Here is a 17,288-nt window from a genome sequence, read left to right as displayed (position 1 = left end):
AACAAAATGTAAATTTTATCATTTATTTTACAATTTTTTTAATCTAATTCATCAATTAATCCTTTAATCATAACAGTTTCAGGCATAGAATTATTATCAACTTCTTTAATACCTCCTACTTTTGCTTTTGCACAAGCAATATTGGATAAACATTTAAATGTTCGTGGTTCCCAGATAGCCAAAGTTGATAAAGATTTACGATTTAATAAAATATTACACCTAGATAATCCTTCCATGAGTACCTTGAAAGTAATACCATGTTCACTTGAAGCACCATCTAATCTAGTTTCCCAAAGCTGTAAAAAAACAGTTATATTATATTTTAAAGGAAACTATTTTCTCTCATACATTACCTCTTTCATATCTGCTTTTTTAAGTGATCTTCCTTTCGTAGTTTTCAACAATGCTCTGTGTACATTTCTAATAGCTATACTGTAACAGTTTCTTCTTCTTCCAATATAATGCTAAAAATAGAAGTATTAAAATTTTATTAAAATTACATTTCTTATCACATATTTTTCTTTATCCTATTATGAATAAAAATATTTACTGCGGCGAGTTTAAATATTTGACGTTTTCGCCAGAATTCATCAGGACCTCGACATCTTATAAACAACTGTGCCGTTGAAAATACCATAATTCTTTCTAAATTCGGATAAATATTAAAAATAAAATATTTATATATCCGCACGATCTTTATTTACAAGCACGATGCGAATTTATACCCTATAAAATTATTCAAAGAATCCACAAACTTTCAAGATTATATAGATTAAATACATACTAGTGTACGAAATGAATACCATACACCATATGCTATGTATAGATGAGACATAGTACAAACTTAATATTTTATAAATTCCATTTAAAAATCTGGTTACAAAAAAATCAGAAATTTCATGACTTTTATAATTTAAAGATTTGAACTAAAAGATTATATTCACTTTAATTACCAAAGTTAACGATTTCTATCAACCAAATATATCGTTATCTATTTTCGAAGAACTTAATATAAGTTTTATCACCAAAATGTTACCAAATCTGATGCACAATCTAATTATCAAGTTATGTTGTACCAATACTTGAGACGATAGATACAAAAAATGGTACCGAGCTTGAATCAACTATGACTAGATTTGTTTTTGGAGTAAATTTGGTGTCAAACTATGAGATACAAAATTTAACACTATACTCAATACGCGATGATAACACAAATGATTTTATAGTAAAGCCAGTAAAAATTTTGTACTAAATTTTGTATTAATTTGGTGCCATGTTATAACCAAATTATTTACTGGGGATATTAGAAGAATTAAAGAGACCGAAATCTAAATTACTACTTGTTTAAATATTTAATCTACGAAAAATATATGTAAGTTCACAAAATTACTTTAGTTATTTTTTATCAGGATATAAATTACATTTTATAAATTTTTAATACCAACTCGTCACTAGTATTATAATCTTACTTTACACTGAATTAATAGCAATAAAAATGAGATAAAAATAGTGATACATAATAATATGTCAGATGTTTGCTATATACCTAATTTAGTTTTCACTGTTAAAACAAAACGACAAAGTAACAAGTGTCTGTACAAAAAATTATTAAATTTTATTCAATTAATAAAAATAAATGTATTTGATAAAATTATACTTAGTAAAAGTAATAAATTAAATAATTTAAATAATAAATTTACATTATTATATACTAAAGAAATGTTTGTTATAAAAAACAGAAAAATAAGTTTTTGAGGTTGTGAAGTGAATTTATAGTCACGTGTTAAAACTTAAATTCTTATTAAATGTTATTAACTATAATTTTTATACTATCTTAAATAAAGATTTTAATATGAGTAATAAAAAGAGGTAAGATAAAAACTGCTAATAATAAAATTTAAATTTATTTTATGATAGATATCATTAGAAATATATACATTATGTTCCTCTTATTTATATCATTATCAGTTTTTCTACTTTTATTAGTAACAAAATTTTTATATAGCATTCCTTGCTTAATTCTTTTTAATAGAGTGGAACTAACAAAAATGAACAATGAACCAGAGGATTTAGAAGATATAGATATGAATGAAGATATAAATTCTGAAGAAGAATATACTGAAAATGAACACAAATTGCTCAGAAAAGTGCGAGATAGACAGCCTTCAGAAAATTATGACAGTGATTATGAAGTATATGGATTACATGAAGTAAGTGAGGAAGATCAAGATGATATAGAAAACAAGGAAGAAACAGATTCTATGGAATCTGACATTGAAGGATTGCAAGAAGATTTTGATTTACCAAATGAAAAAGCTTGGGGAAAAAAGAAAAAAGTTTATTATTCAACAGATTATGTAGATCCTGATTATGCTACTGCCAGTCAAAAAGATTTAGCTGAGGCAGAATTAGAAGAAGAAGAAGCTAAGAATATACAAAAAAGGTTAGCAGAGCAATTAGATGATGCTGATTTTGGATTAGATTTTATCCAGACAATAAAAAACAATGAAGAAGAAGTGTATAAGCATGCAGAACAATTTATAAAGACTGATCTGAGTAAACTTAGTAAAAGACAAAAACAAGCAATAATACAGAAAGAAAGTCCTGAATTTATAGTTCTTGTAAATGATTTTAAAGGTACTGTATACAAGAAATTCTATAAATTATATTTAAGGTAAGTAAAATTGAAAATATAAATATTTTTAATATGCATTATATGATTTAGATCACATGACAGAAGCAAAAGATTCACTGGCACCATTTTTAAAATTGATTAAAAGTGATGTATTCGTTGATTGCCCCATAGTTTCTTTTGTAAAGACAAAGTATCATCTTTTGTTAAATTATTGTATCAATATTTCTTTTTACTTGATGCTTAAAGCAAAAAGATTACCTGTTAGTTCTCATCCAGTTATAAAACGTTTAGCACAATATCGTCAGCTATTAAATCAACTGGAATTTGGACAAGGAGCTTTAATAGAAGAAATACAGGAAATATTAAAAGCAAAGAAAGAAGGAAAACCTTTATATAACATATTGGATGGTAGTAAAATAAATATTAATAAACGAAAGACAACTCACTTTGAAAAAAAAGCAAATTATGTAAATAATTCTGCAAATAAAGTTATAGAATTAGAATCTGAATATGAAGTTGAGTCAAAACAGAGTGTATGTGTAAATGAAGAAAGTGATTTACAAAATGAAGAAGAAAATAAAATGAAAAGTAATGACATATTAGATGCAGTAAACAATGAAGGAAAAAGAGCAATTACATATCAAATAGCAAAGAACAAAGGTTTAACACCACACCGTAAGAAAGAACAACGGAATCCTAGAGTAAAACACAGAAATAAATATCGTAAAGCTAAAATTCGCAGAAAGGGAGCAGTATGTATTTATTTATTTTAAATAGGTTGCATGCTATAATGTAATAATAATAAATTTTATTTTTCAGATAAGAGAAGTAAGAAAAGAAGTTACTCGTTATGCTGGAGAGATATCAGGTATTAAAGCTGGTGTAAAGAAAAGCATTAAACTGAAATAAAAGATAAAGTTGTAATAAAAATTCTAAAATTCTGTAATTCCTATTAAAATACATATTTTTCATATACAAAGTTTGGATATAAACCTACTTTTTACATTAATATCAATAATAAGTTTTAGTGTTCTTTCATTTTCTATTTTATTTTTTTATTTCTTTTTATTTATTATACAAATCATTATATTAAAATAAGAATATAGAAAGCAATATCTGAACAAATTATTATCTAAACAAAATGAATGTTTTATTTTTTCTTTTTATATGTATGAAATCATGACATATAGAACAGTAGATACATAAAAGGATAACATAATCATATAATACAATGATGAACATCAAACTTTACCTAAAATTAACTTACATCTCATTATTTCGTTGATTGTATATTTTTCAGGAAATAATTGGTAGTACTTAAAAAATTGCAAACATAAATTTAATAGGAAATTTAAACTTCTAACTTTGCCAATATATCTGACTCGCGGAATAAATGAAATTCTTTATTATCTTCAAGTTCTACTTTAGTTCCACCATACTCTGGCAATAATACTACATCACCAACCTTGATACTTAAAGGAACATGTTCTCCTTTCTGGAAATAAATATTATTTATTGCATTCTACTTATTAATTAAATTTCAAATATTTTGAACATACATCATTTCTTTGTCCTGGTCCAATTGCGACAACAGTTCCTTGTAAAACTTTTGCTTGTGCTTTTTCTGGTAAAACAATACCACCTTTTGTTTTTGTTATAGCTTCAGCTCTTTGTATAAGAACTCTATCAAAGAGAGGTACAAGTCTCTTAATGGCATTAGCTGTAGCCTATGGTAAAAATATTAAGATAGAATATATATAGAAAAATTCATAGCATTTATAATTGATTCTATAAATATAAATTTTAAATACATTCAAAATTAATTACTTTAAGATCATGCATGATGTAATTTTACGAAATTTTTCGTAACACTTTAAACTTAAAAACGTTTAAATTATGAAAAGTTATATACTTGCAAATATTAAAAATAACAACGAAAACAGAATTATTTAAAGTTGTAGCGATTAATTTTTTTTATCTATAAATAATTTTATTACTGAATTTACAATAACGAATCATAAGCACACGACAGAATCTACCATTATATGTATCTACTTTTGTTTTATTATCTGTTTTATCGTCACTTGTTTTTCAATTTCTAATATAAAGAACATTTAATACCGGCCATGTGAAAAAATTTATAGCTAGAAATCAATGAAATTACTATGTCAAATTAAAAAACAATGATAAAAATAAGTATATTACACATAATTTCAGTAGTATTAATTATATTCTTCAAATCAAAGAACAATTTAATAGAAAATATATCAAACTAATCAGTAATTTGTAGGTTATCCATAAAAATGGTTAAAAACATTTTATGAAATTTATTTGTTATCCTACATGAGAAATTGTAAGTAACGTAACTATTATAATTTTTATATTCTTACCATTGTCACAAAACGTATTTTTATTTATTACAAACTTGAATAACCTGCAGAAGTACACTCGTGCACGTTGTCCAACTTATATGTAGAAGGCGAAGTCTCTACTATTCTCGAATATTCCTATTTCCCCTCTACATTTCTTTGCCCCACCACGTGTTCATCGATTCGTATTTGTGCAAGAACCCGATATATATGTTACATAACTATATATCTATGACAAAATACCTAGCACGAGATGGCACTAGAGTAGCATTGCGCACGTGGACAAAATTGTAATTATATTTTAATATATATCTTTTTATACCACATTACATATATTTTTAACAAACATATACACTGCATAAAACTTATAATAATAACATATAAGAAAATAATTGTTATTAAAGAATAAATTCTAAAATTTTAATTTTGTATGTTATTACTTTAAACTTAATATTAAAGCAATAAAACAATATACAGATATTTATTAAAATTATTATGTTCCTAGTACATCATAATTAAATATAATAAAATGATATTATTAAGGAATAAATGTGAGGAAACTACGAATACAATAACTATACTATGCAAATGCAAAATGGTTAAATATGCATTCTTTTACATATATTATTTGTTTGATATTATAAATTTGTTGAATACTTCTCACTAATGGTATATATAAATATGACAAAAATATAAAACAATATATGAATGATAAAATATAATATAGAGAATGTATCGAAAAGAAATATTATAAATACATGTACATATTATTAAATATTAATAATTATATGTATTGTAACACGTAATATATTATGTATATGCAAATATTCTTATACTTGTATAATAAATATGTACTTTACATTATAGATTATAATACTTATTTGCGTTTCTGATTGATTTAGTATGTTTGAAAATAAAATTAAATCGAAATACAATAAAGATTGTACTTATCGAATTATTTATTTAGATATGATAAAAAGTGGAACAAACAAAGAATTCGATATATGTAAATTTTTTAAACCGAAGTAATCTATAAGAAATAATAAATTATTCTTAATGCTCTACTATACAATGTTTCATAAATTTTCCTTTGTAAAACTCAAAATTACTTTAAAATTTAAAAAAAAAATCTGAAATCATGATGTTGATTTGGAAATCGATAATCATTACTACAAAAGAACGAACTGCTGGCACATCATCGAACATGATTGGTGAATACTGAATGATTACATCATACGGTTTCTCGTACATTCTAGAACTGTGCGTCTCTGCTGAGAAAATAATCTATCGGCATAATTAAAGAATGAAATGCTGTTAAAAGAAAAAATAGAAATAATTTCAGAATTTTCGTTTTATTAATATTTTATTTCCATTAAATTTATTAAACATTTTTGGAAGTATTTTAATCAAAATCAAAAATAGGTTAGAATAGCAAGAAAAGGGAGGGGAGTAATACCCATGTGAAGCGTAAGCGATCTTACACATTTCATTCTGCAAGCGAGACAACGTGCGGTCACGCTGTAGCGATTTTCAATTTCTTTTATAACTACAATCTCAAATCAACGGCTTTTCTTCTTTCATTAATAAAGGTAAACTTTTTTTGATATATTTAATTTGTTTCTTATCTGTAAAATATATATATTAACTATTTAATAATATTAACCGGCGAAACTTAGAGTAGTTAACTTTTTTATATTCCAGTTATGTTTCGCATTTTTGATTATTACATAGTAATATTTTCTGTTTTTCAATAATTTTTTAATGATTGTCATTTTAATAAATCAAAATAATAAATGCTTTGAGAAATATTTTAGTTTTTAGAATTGTAGTTAGAGGTACAGAATAGAAAACGAAAAGAAATATTTATACATTTTATTAATATTGTTTATAATCATTCCTTAATAATTTATTTAAATTATTCATATTTCTTTTTTCTTTTTGTATTTATTCTTGGTTCTCTTCAATACTTAATTATTTCTTTTATAAGCTGGTTTAATTATTTTGTGCATTATATTGTATTGTAAGTCAAAGATGTAGAAAAAAATACAAGAAAGGAATATATTTTGTGTTATACAAAACGTGTAAAATGTTTTGAAACTATTTAAAACAATCTGTATCATACTGTTTTCTCGTTGACCACGCGGTAGTTTACATAACCACGTTTCCGTTCATAAAACGATTAATATTTTTCTTTCAAAATTTCGTTATAAATTTATTGATATTGAAGAAAGTGTAAAACGTAAATAAGTGTAAATGGCTAAAATAAAATTATTAAATTTAATATCAAATTTTGTTATTAAAATTTAGAAAATAATTTTATATAAAGTGTCATTTTTATAAATTGTTAATTTTATACATTGCAATAAGTTTTGGATTAAGCATATTTCAATTTATAATAATTTTCTTTATTATTTTAGATGCATAGATTACCAACTGTATTGCGTGGTGCAGCTATGCGCCAATTGCAAGCTCGTTCATATGCAAAAGATGTACGGTTTGGAGCAGAAGTTAGAGCACTTATGTTACAAGGTGTAGATATCTTAGCTGATGCAGTTGCAGTAACAATGGGTCCAAAAGGACGTAATGTTATTTTGGAACAAAGTTGGGGTAGTCCAAAAATTACTAAAGATGGTGTCACAGTTGCTAAGGGAGTCGACTTGAAAGATAAGTTTCAGAATATTGGAGCAAAGTTAGTACAAGATGTAGCAAATAATACAAATGAAGAAGCTGGTGATGGTACTACTACAGCTACAGTTTTAGCAAGAGCCATTGCTAAGGAAGGATTTGAGAAAATTAGTAAAGGTGCTAATCCTGTAGAAATAAGAAGAGGTTAGTAAATATATAAACTTCTTATGAATTTACATTTATTACATAATATTTTTTTCTGTGTTTTGGTGTGGTTTAATATTGCATTTATTACAAAATAATGGTTATATTATAGGTGTTATGTTAGCAGTTGATAAGGTTAAAGACGAATTGAAAGCCTTAAGTAAGCCAGTAACAACTCCAGAAGAAATAGCACAAGTAGCAACTATCTCAGCTAATGGAGATAAAGCAATTGGTAATCTTATTTCGGATGCTATGAAAAAAGTTGGAAAAGAAGGTGTTATTACTGTAAAAGATGGTAAAACATTACACGACGAACTGGAAGTTATAGAAGGAATGAAATTTGACAGGGGCTATATATCTCCTTACTTCATAAATTCTAGTAAAGGAGCAAAAGTTGAATTTCAAGATGCACTTCTACTTTTCAGTGAGAAAAAGATATCATCTGTACAGTCTATAATTCCAGCGTTAGAATTAGCAAATTCTCAAAGAAAACCACTTGTCATAATAGCAGAAGACATTGATGGTGAAGCTTTGTCAACCCTTGTAGTCAATAGATTAAAAATAGGTTTGCAGGTAGCTGCAGTTAAGGCCCCTGGTTTCGGGGATAATAGAAAAGCGACGCTTCAAGACATGGCAATTTTAACAGGTGGAATTGTATTTGGTGATGATGCAAATCTTATTAAATTAGAGAACATACAATTGTGTGATTTGGGAGAAGTAGGAGAAGTTGTAATTACGAAGGATGATACGCTTTTCCTTAAAGGCAAAGGGAAAAAAAATGATATTGATCATAGAGCAGATGTAATTAGAGATCAGATTCTTAATACAACTTCTGATTATGAAAAAGAAAAGCTACAAGAACGTTTGGCAAGGTTAGCGTCGGGAGTTGCAGTTCTCAGAGTTGGTGGAAGTAGTGAAGTAGAAGTTAACGAGAAGAAAGATCGCGTTCATGATGCTCTTAATGCTACCAGAGCAGCCGTCGAAGAAGGAATTGTTCCTGGAGGTAAATATGTATTATTGTATACAAATTTCTTTGTATAAATTTTTAAATAAATGTACAATGTGTATATAGAGTATAAAATTCTCCTTTTCATTAAAGTTTTAACTTTGATGGTGGGAGACAGAGATTTTATATAAAAAGATATCTGTAATTTATCATAGATATTAAAAAATATATAAAATAATTTTATTTAAAAATGAAATTGTCATAATTATTATGTTAAATATTTTTATTTGATAGGAGGTACTGCTCTTTTAAGATGCATTCCAGCTCTTCGAAGTTTAAAGGCATCAAATAGCGATCAGGAGACTGGAATAAAAATAGTGGCAAATGCATTGCGTATGCCATGCTTACAGATTGCCCAAAATGCGGGTGTGGATGCTAGTTTAGTAGTAGCAAAAGTTAGTGACAGTAATCTTGGTTATGATGCCCTAAACGACGAATACGTTGATATGATAGAAAAAGGAATTATTGATCCAACAAAAGTGGTTCGTACAGCACTTACCGATGCTGCCGGTGTTGCATCATTACTTACAACTGCAGAAGCAGTAGTTGCCGAATTACCTAAAGAAGAACCACAGATGCCTATGGGCGGTGGTGGCATGGGTGGAATGGGTGGTATGGGTGGTATGGGTGGTATGGGAGGCATGGGCATGTAATTAAATGAAATCCCATACAAAGACTGACTTTTACATCGGAATTCAATCGCAATATTAATCATCTTGTTATAAATTGCGATTAGAACTGCAGACACATTAATATAATTTACCAATTGAGTAACCAAGAAGCTAAATGCTTAGAACATTAATTACTGTACTTTAAAGTAAATAATAAGGGAAAACATGTTTTTTTACATACGTTGTAATATTTGTTCTCGAATCATTTAGTTTTGTTTTGCATTTTCGAGCATTACTGTTTTATTGACTATATACTATAACAAAAATTCATTCTTTATTCAAAAAGATGCACATTTATATTAATAGTTTATATTTTATTATACAAGATGTAACAAGTGTGCAAATTATAATGTTACATCAAAAAATAATAAAATTTAAGTAAGTTTAAAATCAATGATGAATCAGAAGAATATGCTTAAGAATTTAATTATATGTCAAAATAGTCTTGCATTTATATAGATATTCAGTTATTTCTATAGTTTTAAAAAATTTTTATCAAGTTCATTACATTTTTCCGTCGAATTCTCAAAAAATTATTAAAAAACAAATATTTATTCATGGCCGTGAAATATTTAGAATAAGGATAATGTCCTCCAATGCATGTTTATATGATTTTTCATCTATATGGATGAATAAATAATAACAAAAATGTACAAACATATGTATTGTAGTAGGATAAAAATGCATATTATGTCATACTTTTTTAAATGTTACGATTTATTTCCATTTTTTAGTCTTAATAAATATATGTTTAAAGTATACACCATTGTTATTTCTTAAAAAAATTTTCCTGCAGAGTGAAAAATTATTGGACTTTCATTAGAAAGTTTAAGCAAAAAAATTTCACGAAAAAGAGAATTTAATTACAAAAGTAAAATGCAAATAATATCGATCTTGTTATAATTAAATGTGACTGATTTATATTTATATACAATTTCATCCAAATAAATTAATCATATCAGAATATTATAAAAGTATGTTATATTTTAAAAGTTTATCACCAAAATTTTCTTGCAAATGAATTGGGGAAGAATTGTGTTTTAATAATGATATTGAACATCCTGGTCCATTATTTTTTCATACTAATGGAGTGTAATCTTATTTGCACATGTTATGTACTTTTAACATCATCTATATTTCCTTTTCTTGAAGGAATTGTGTTAAAATATTTTTATTTTATAATTCATATACAAGAAAGTTTTATAACCTGTAAAATATATCAGTTTTAATACAATAATCATATTTTATTCGTTTTAAAATTAATTAAACGGAAATAGTTAATAACTTATAATTAAATGATTTTTTTTTATATAATTTGTACTTATATAAGTCGTAATAATATTACAGCAATATCGTTGTAACTTTTTTTTTAATTTAAAGATTAATATTCAGTATATTATGTAGTAGTTAAAATTGAGAAAGTACGAAAGAAATGATTTCCTTTTATATAAACACTCAATGAACAAAATCATAATGGTACAGATAAACAAAAACTATTGCTTGTTGTATAACGTATAAAAATATTTTTTTTCTTTTTCATATCCAAACTCTGTGTATATTCTTGACCCACTTGTCATATTTTAATTTGTTATTACAGAATATTATACAATTATTATAAAAAAAAGTAAACATATAACATTTTTTGGTAATATGTGCTATTCAAAAAGAAATATAAAGAATTGGTGTTGAGAATACAAATGTCTATTTTTTTTAGGAGGTATTATAATATACCTGCGTGTATTTGATAAAAAGCATAATTGTATTCCTTATGCACTAGCTTAAACCCCTATCTTCTCTATTTCATCTGCATCTTCTGCATCGAGATAGTGTATCTTCTTTCCAAAATGTTTTTCTATATCGTTACATATTTGCATTGCACGCGGCGAGTCTATTAGATTAATGGCAATTCCAGATTTACCAAAACGTCCTGCTCGACCAATTCTGTGTAAATATGTTTCACAATCTGCTTGTCGATTTTGGTCCATTGGTAAATCAAAATTAACTACTATTGTTACTTGTTCAACGTCAATACCTGCAATGTTTGTAAATTATGTAAACATTTAAATAAAGTTGATTGAATCATGAGAAGTTTTCAACATTTATATTCTTTTGTTTTTAAATAATAAATAAGTAGGTATAAAAAATGAATTTAAATAAATACCTCTAGCCAAAACATTAGTTGTGATAAGAACTTTTTCAAGACCAGCTCTAAAACGATCCAAAACTGAAATTCTTTGTTCCACTGTTAGTTCCCCAGATAAAACAGCTACTGCATGACCATCTTCTGTCATTTTTTCAGCTAACCAATTAGCTGTACTTCTGGTCTATATTAAAATATAGAATACTACTTACACTTTTAAAATGGAAGAATTTTTAAATTTCTTATAAGAATATCTTACATGACAAAAAATAATTGCTTGCCCTATCGTAATTACACCATATATATTGGTAATAGCTGTATATTTTTCATATAAGTCTTTGCATTTGACATAATATTGTTTAATATTATCTAAGCTTTCTTCTTCTTTTAGCAATCTTATTATTAAGGGATTGTTAACTATGATTTCTGCAAATTTCATTACATCTGGCTCGTAAGTTGCAGAAAAAAACATCATTTGACATGTGCGTGGAAGTTGCCTGTAAATGTAAAATTCAAGCATATAAGATATAAGGTATATGATTAGAAATTTTTCTTGATAATTCTGTACACTAAAATAATTACTTATGAACACGTATACATTGATCTTGATGACCCTGTGTAGCAATCATTACATCTGCTTCATCTAAAACAAAAACTGATATTTTACTTAATTGGAAGACCTTATATTTAAAAACCCAATCTATAACTTTTCCAGGGGTTCCAATGATAATATGCTCTGTAATCTTTGATCCACGTCTTACTGAAATAATGAAAAATATTTTAAAACATTTCTGTTTGCATATATTTTTATAAAATTGGTAATTATTTGTAATATATATTACTTTCTTCTCCTCTTACAGCATATTTTATTTTTATTTCATTACAGAATGCAGACATCTTTGCTGCTACTTCCCCTGTTTGTATAGCTAATTCATAAGTTGGAGATAAACAAAGTACTTGAGGATAATTCTTGGTGGTATCGACCCTACTGAGCATTGCTAATACAAATGCTGCTGTTTTTCCAGTTCCAGATTGCGACTGAGCAATCATATTTTGAGGCCTACACATAATTTATTAAACTTCATGCTTATCATTTATATTGTGAAGTACTTTCATATTAAAAACAAACTTACGGATCAGCAAGTAAAGTGGGTAACGCAGTTTCTTGAATTTTTGATGGTGCATTAAATCCCATTGCATATACTCCTTTTAATAAAGCTGGTTTACTACAATAGATACCATAATATATAATCTTTTTAGAGTTATATCAATATAAATAGAATAATAGCTAAAAATACCAACAGATGAAGAGCTTCAAAAGATTTGACACTATATAATGGTGAAGATGGATCTTTTCTTTGAATTTCTATATCTTTTGTTGTTTCTACCAAACCTTTACGTATAATTTTTTGAAGTAATGACTTCTCTGCAGGTGAAATTTGTTCATCTGCTCCATCATCATTTTTGGAAACTGTATTTGTAACATTTTCTTTTTGTTCTTTGTCAATATTTAAACTGGAAACCTAATTAAAATATCACCATTACGTAGAAAAAGGGAATAAAGATAAAAATATCTCATTATAAAAAGAGGTTAAATTTCTTACATTACTTGTAAGCTTAACGATATATAATTATTGTACAAACATAATTTAAGTAATCAAAATGTAAGCATTGAAAATACACTGAAAAAAATTTGTTTAATAACAAATAAAGGATAAACAGACGAAAATGAGGTTAAACCGGTGATATACGCGTATGATAAGAATATTACCTTTGCCGATAGTTTCTCTTGCTCATCCACATATTTAGCCCAATCTAATTTAGCCGAAGCCATATTAACATCGATACATTCACAATATTTATGAAAATAATTTGTGTTAATTAAAGACTTAAAATAACAAAATTATTCATCGAATATTTTTATGAAATATTTTATTAACTCTTGTGTGACTTCTTAGCCAATGTAGCGTCACGATACGGCGTAAACAATAACTAACAAGGAGAGTGCGAATCCTTCGAGTCACCGAGTTAGTTGAAACTTTGCAGGTTTGTAGATATCGTTATGCATTTTACAAAATATATCACTATAGCAGCAATTACTCAAAAATTTTTAACATATTTATGATTAAATTTGTATTACGTAGTCATTTATACATTTATTTCCTCAATCATACAGCGAAATCGTGGCCTAATGGCCACGTTCGAGAATTCATATGCTGCTGGTCCGAGGTTCGATTCTTGTCCATGTTAGTAGTTTTTTCAAACTATATTTTATTTTGTATTCATTTTTCGCCTCTGAAAACATTGTAAATAAACAATTGTAAATAAAATTTCCATTTGTTTATTTGTTTATGTACATTTGTTTATGTCGTTGGTTTGTTTATGTCTCATCGTTGGATTGTTCTTTCTACCTGGTAGATCGTTCTGGTTTATATTCCTTCCTCTTTTATTTTGCTTCCTCTTACTAATCTGTTTCATTTTAGGTATTAATTATTTTTTACTTTTCAGATTTTATTTTTATTTGACAATTCAAATATTTTGTATAATATTCGAATGTTTCGTCGTTGGGATCTTACGTCTCATCGTTAGGTTGTTCATGTCTTATGGTTAGGTTCTTAATGTCTCATCGCTGGGTTGTTCGCTTCATTTAGTTGATATTTATGGTTTATATTTGTTTTTATTTGTTTTATTGTGTTGTATTAATCATTTACTAATCTGTTTCTTTTCAGCTTTTCAGGTTTCTCAAGACATTGTTGGACGACACGGGATGCGTGTGATTAAATCTAAGTATCTATAAGGTAGATTTTAAGTTTTTCAAGATTTCATCGGAAGACATCGTTGGACGGTGAAGGATGCGTACGTTTAGACTTAAGTAGTTGTATGTAGTTATAAGATAGATTTATAGACTAAGTCTCATGTGCGCGTTATCTGTTCACAGGTAAGCTATCTAACTTGGAACGAAATATATCAATTTTCTATCCCCCTCGTTTACCAAATAGAACATAATTGTTCTCGCGATAATCGCGATCGTTTTTAAATATCGACTAGCCTACGCGACGTACTTCCCGTGTACTCGACAACTCCACGCTTTGTAAGTCATTCTCTCGGCTCGTCTCCGACACTCATTTCTGCCACTGTCAATCTCGTCATGCATCGAGATCTCTGGTGGCCCTCGGGCTGGTGAGGCATCTGGGGCAACACGAGGGTACGTCGACTTTAGTCGCCCTGGGTGCGAATCCGTGCACACGACCGGGGGATGGACCCTGCAGTCGGAATCATTGCAAGAGCGTACCTGACTACCCCTCTAGCACTTGGCGGTAAAGTGGTTATGTTTGCATAGAGCCGGGGTATGGAGCATGCGCGTGATTCCGACTGTTAGGTCTCGCATAGGACCCTTGGATTGACTCTGGGTGTTTCCCTGGTTCGTTGGCTGCCTTAGGTCATCCAGTAAGCTATGGCGAGGTCGGCGGCGGCAGGGTGGGAAAGGCCCGATCGGGAGGGTGTTGAGCCTGAAGTTATCTGGTACACGGGAGTGCGTCTCGTAGGCTAGTCGGTCTTTCGAATAATCGCGAAACTCGTCCTTTGTAAGACACGAAATATAATAGTGTCAGTAGAGACACTTTAATTTAATTCGCTCCAAGTTAGATTAGGGTACCTTTGATACAGGTAGCACCAGCAGGCTGCGCCACTAGGGCATATGTCGGGTCTCGATGCGTAGCCACCTCCACGTGGTGAGACCTGGTAGTTGGTATCGTTTTCCTTTAGGAAACGATATCAAGCTAAGAGCTACGCACAAAGTATAACATATGTCCTATCTCTTGTGAATTTTCACTGTCCCCTTTGGAATTTGAAAATAGAGAGTGGGCAATATCTGTTTAAATGATATTTAAATGAAGAGGGATTAAGGTAAGTAAGGGGAGGAATTGCAAGTAAAGGAAGGTAAGTACAAGGTAAGTATGAGGTAAGTAAAATTATTAAAATGTACTGCAAAGTAGAAAAAGTATTGTCTAGAGAATTGTTGGAGATGATGTAAAATCATGGACAATCGAGAATTGATATACTGGAGGACCGGGGTTCGATTCCCGTCCTTAGTTTTGATAATTCTTTTAAATATATTTTTTGTTTTGTTTTTATTTTTCGCCTATAAAAACATTGTAAATACACAATTATAAATAAAGTTTCTTAATAAAAAAATTTATTCTTTGCGCTTCCTTATGCTAGTTTATATTTATTACAAAATAATAATATTATGTAAGAAAAATACTTTTCTATAGCATTCTTGTTTACTACAGGAAATACGAAACCTATCGCTCATGTAAGTATTAATTATTAAATTAAACATCCTATAAGAATGTTGCCTATAATTCCAACTTTGCTGTGCAGCTATAAATTTTCATGAATTAATTACAAAAACTTGGCAATTTATTAATTTTCTACTGTCGAATTGATTTCTAGTATCCAGTTCGAATACAAATTTTACCGCCTGCGATCAGCGCCATCTATGATTTTGGAATAGTTTCTCAAATAGTTTACTAACTCTGATTACGTGCACCTAATATATTTTAATTTATTTTAATAAATAAAATCATAAAGTTTTCTACATTCTTTAATAAATTCAGCCGAAACAGCGGTTTTAATTAGACAATCAGCATTCATTTCTTTACCTGGCAGACGACAAATATGCAAAGGTACGCCTTTACAACGCAATTATAAAATTTCATAAATTAAACACAGAAATTGAGCGATTTGTTAATTTTTCTCCAAGTGAACAGGAGAGTGCATGGGAAATGAGAAAAAATTACAAACAAACGCCGGAAGCATTGTTGTGTCCATGCAGGTGTGCCTGCATCACGAAAAGAATGTAAGTATTTGTATTAACATAACCCTTAATTATAATTAAATAGTGCAAGTTAGAAAAGACAATATTCTGTTGAAATAAACAGGCACGTGCAACAATAGAAAAATATTGGACTCATGGAATATCATCAGCGTAGATGCCAAGAATTATACTTTATAGCGAGAAAAAATTGAAGCAGCAATATAAATATGTAAAGTATGATATGTCTATTGCATTCTAGGTCGGTTAACCATATGACATACAAGATAGAAATCTTTGATGGTCAAATAAAAATTCAGAAAATGGAGATGGTTTAGGCAGACAAAAAGGAATACAATTAATTTAGGTGATGGCCTCTTATAACAACAAGATATGGAGAATACAGTGAGATTGAAAGGTATGTTGTGTTCCTGATATAAATGAATATTAATATCAGTGGTCAAAGTCAATGATCATCGCCAATGTGTTAAATTTCAGAATGATGGAGCTGAGGTACATAAAGAAATGATAGAGGTTTGAATGAGAGCAAAGAGAAAAGGAAATACATAATATTTTGCATCAAGAAACAGAAAGGAGGCAGCATATGTATCAAGGGAGAAGGATAATAGGTAATAGTTATACAAGTTAAAGACAAACTGAATATAGAGTGTAAATGTTGTATTAAGGCACAAATGTATAGAAATATCTACAGAAATTTGGAAACTGTGAAAGCAGAAGGAATAATAGGGCTGTGGCACATGGAATTAATTGGGCCAATAAAGACAACGTTAAAAGGAGGTAAAAGGTACGTCTTTCCTGCTG

At 28.3% G+C, this 17,288-nt stretch overlaps 5 protein-coding genes across 9 annotated transcripts; 2 read left to right on the top strand and 3 right to left on the bottom strand.

Moving 5' to 3' along the window:
- Nucleotides 1-4: 4 nt before the first annotated feature.
- Nucleotides 5-1,468, bottom strand: mRpL20 (mitochondrial ribosomal protein L20). Of its 3 annotated transcripts, none has more exons than XM_017908939.1 (4): nt 1,422-1,468; nt 551-645; nt 354-464; nt 5-296 (listed from the first exon to the last, which is right to left on the bottom strand). In XM_017908939.1, the coding sequence occupies exons 2-4, from the start codon at nt 635-637 to the stop codon at nt 39-41; spliced, it is 456 nt and encodes a 151-aa protein (XP_017764428.1). In that variant the 5' UTR covers nt 638-645; nt 1,422-1,468; the 3' UTR covers nt 5-38. The 3 variants fall into 3 exon arrangements, with proteins under 3 accessions (XP_017764428.1, XP_017764427.1, XP_017764426.1); XM_017908938.1 differs by lacking the exon at nt 1,422-1,468 and adding an exon at nt 954-1,039; XM_017908937.1 differs by lacking the exon at nt 1,422-1,468 and adding an exon at nt 785-880.
- On the top strand, nt 1,307-3,544 carry Sas10 (UTP3 small subunit processome component Sas10). 2 transcript variants are annotated; one of them, XM_017908935.1, is made up of 4 exons: nt 1,307-1,372; nt 2,033-2,637; nt 2,726-3,387; nt 3,455-3,544. In XM_017908935.1, exons 2-4 carry the CDS (start codon nt 2,049-2,051, stop codon nt 3,542-3,544), a joined length of 1,341 nt encoding a protein of 446 aa, XP_017764424.1. In that variant the 5' UTR covers nt 1,307-1,372; nt 2,033-2,048. The 2 variants fall into 2 exon arrangements, with proteins under 2 accessions (XP_017764424.1, XP_017764423.1); XM_017908934.1 differs by lacking the exon at nt 1,307-1,372 and adding an exon at nt 1,796-1,869.
- Nucleotides 3,545-3,945: 401 nt separating this feature from the next.
- Nucleotides 3,946-5,129, bottom strand: LOC108553875 (10 kDa heat shock protein, mitochondrial). Its single transcript, XM_017908932.1, has 3 exons — nt 5,026-5,129; nt 4,195-4,362; nt 3,946-4,130 (listed from the first exon to the last, which is right to left on the bottom strand). Exons 1-3 carry the CDS (start codon nt 5,026-5,028, stop codon nt 3,987-3,989), a joined length of 315 nt encoding a protein of 104 aa, XP_017764421.1. The 5' UTR covers nt 5,029-5,129; the 3' UTR covers nt 3,946-3,986.
- Nucleotides 5,130-6,399: 1,270 nt separating this feature from the next.
- Nucleotides 6,400-9,681, top strand: LOC108553861 (60 kDa heat shock protein, mitochondrial). The gene is made up of 4 exons (XM_017908912.1): nt 6,400-6,593; nt 7,422-7,833; nt 7,946-8,836; nt 9,074-9,681. The coding sequence occupies exons 2-4, from the start codon at nt 7,422-7,424 to the stop codon at nt 9,490-9,492; spliced, it is 1,722 nt and encodes a 573-aa protein (XP_017764401.1). The 5' UTR covers nt 6,400-6,593; the 3' UTR covers nt 9,493-9,681.
- Nucleotides 9,682-10,640: 959 nt separating this feature from the next.
- On the bottom strand, nt 10,641-13,623 carry Dbp80 (putative ATP-dependent RNA helicase Dbp80). Of its 2 annotated transcripts, XM_017908921.1 has the most exons (9): nt 13,422-13,623; nt 12,953-13,173; nt 12,784-12,876; nt 12,493-12,710; nt 12,233-12,410; nt 11,910-12,147; nt 11,672-11,834; nt 11,242-11,542; nt 10,641-10,717 (listed from the first exon to the last, which is right to left on the bottom strand). In XM_017908921.1, exons 1-8 carry the CDS (start codon nt 13,482-13,484, stop codon nt 11,289-11,291), a joined length of 1,428 nt encoding a protein of 475 aa, XP_017764410.1. In that variant the 5' UTR covers nt 13,485-13,623; the 3' UTR covers nt 10,641-10,717; nt 11,242-11,288. The 2 variants fall into 2 exon arrangements, with proteins under 2 accessions (XP_017764410.1, XP_017764411.1); XM_017908922.1 differs by lacking the exon at nt 12,953-13,173 and having other exon boundaries at nt 10,642-10,717.
- Between the last annotated feature and the right edge of the window lie 3,665 nt (nt 13,624-17,288).

This window comes from Eufriesea mexicana, unplaced genomic scaffold (genome assembly GCF_001483705.2).
Source record: "Eufriesea mexicana isolate 0111107269 unplaced genomic scaffold, ASM148370v2 scaffold13881, whole genome shotgun sequence".
Taxonomy (NCBI): domain Eukaryota; kingdom Metazoa; phylum Arthropoda; class Insecta; order Hymenoptera; family Apidae; genus Eufriesea; species Eufriesea mexicana.
This window is presented reverse-complemented; position numbering and strand designations above follow the sequence as displayed.

Bases quoted from the DNA above. Each gene is read 5' to 3' on its own strand.
- LOC108553875 (XM_017908932.1), bottom strand. The intron at 4,131-4,194 runs GTATGTTCAAAA...ATTTATTTCCAG, and splicing joins GACCAGGACAAAGAAATGAT to AAAGGAGAACATGTTCCTTT.
- mRpL20 (XM_017908937.1), bottom strand. From the start codon at position 806: ATGGTATTCATTTCGTACACTA. The intron at 646-784 runs GTATGTATTTAA...ATCCGAATTTAG, and splicing joins GGTATTCATTTCGTACACTA to AAAGAATTATGGTATTTTCA. The intron at 297-353 runs GTAATGTATGAG...GTTTTTTTACAG, and splicing joins AAAAAGCAGATATGAAAGAG to CTTTGGGAAACTAGATTAGA.
- Sas10 (XM_017908934.1), top strand. The intron at 2,638-2,725 runs GTACTGTATACA...TATATGATTTAG, and splicing joins TCTTGTAAATGATTTTAAAG to ATCACATGACAGAAGCAAAA. The intron at 3,388-3,454 runs GTATGTATTTAT...TTTATTTTTCAG, and splicing joins AAATTCGCAGAAAGGGAGCA to ATAAGAGAAGTAAGAAAAGA.
- LOC108553861 (XM_017908912.1), top strand. From the start codon at position 7,422: ATGCATAGATTACCAACTGTATTGCGTGGTGCAGCTATGCGCCAATTG. The intron at 7,834-7,945 runs GTTAGTAAATAT...GTTATATTATAG, and splicing joins TCCTGTAGAAATAAGAAGAG to GTGTTATGTTAGCAGTTGAT. The intron at 8,837-9,073 runs GTAAATATGTAT...TTTATTTGATAG, and splicing joins AGAAGGAATTGTTCCTGGAG to GAGGTACTGCTCTTTTAAGA.
- Dbp80 (XM_017908921.1), bottom strand. From the start codon at position 13,484: ATGGCTTCGGCTAAATTAGATTGGGCTAAATATGTGGATGAGCAAGAG. The intron at 12,711-12,783 runs GTAAGTTTGTTT...AATTATGTGTAG, and splicing joins CCCACTTTACTTGCTGATCC to GCCTCAAAATATGATTGCTC. The intron at 12,148-12,232 runs GTAATTATTTTA...TTACATTTACAG, and splicing joins CAATGTATACGTGTTCATAA to GCAACTTCCACGCACATGTC.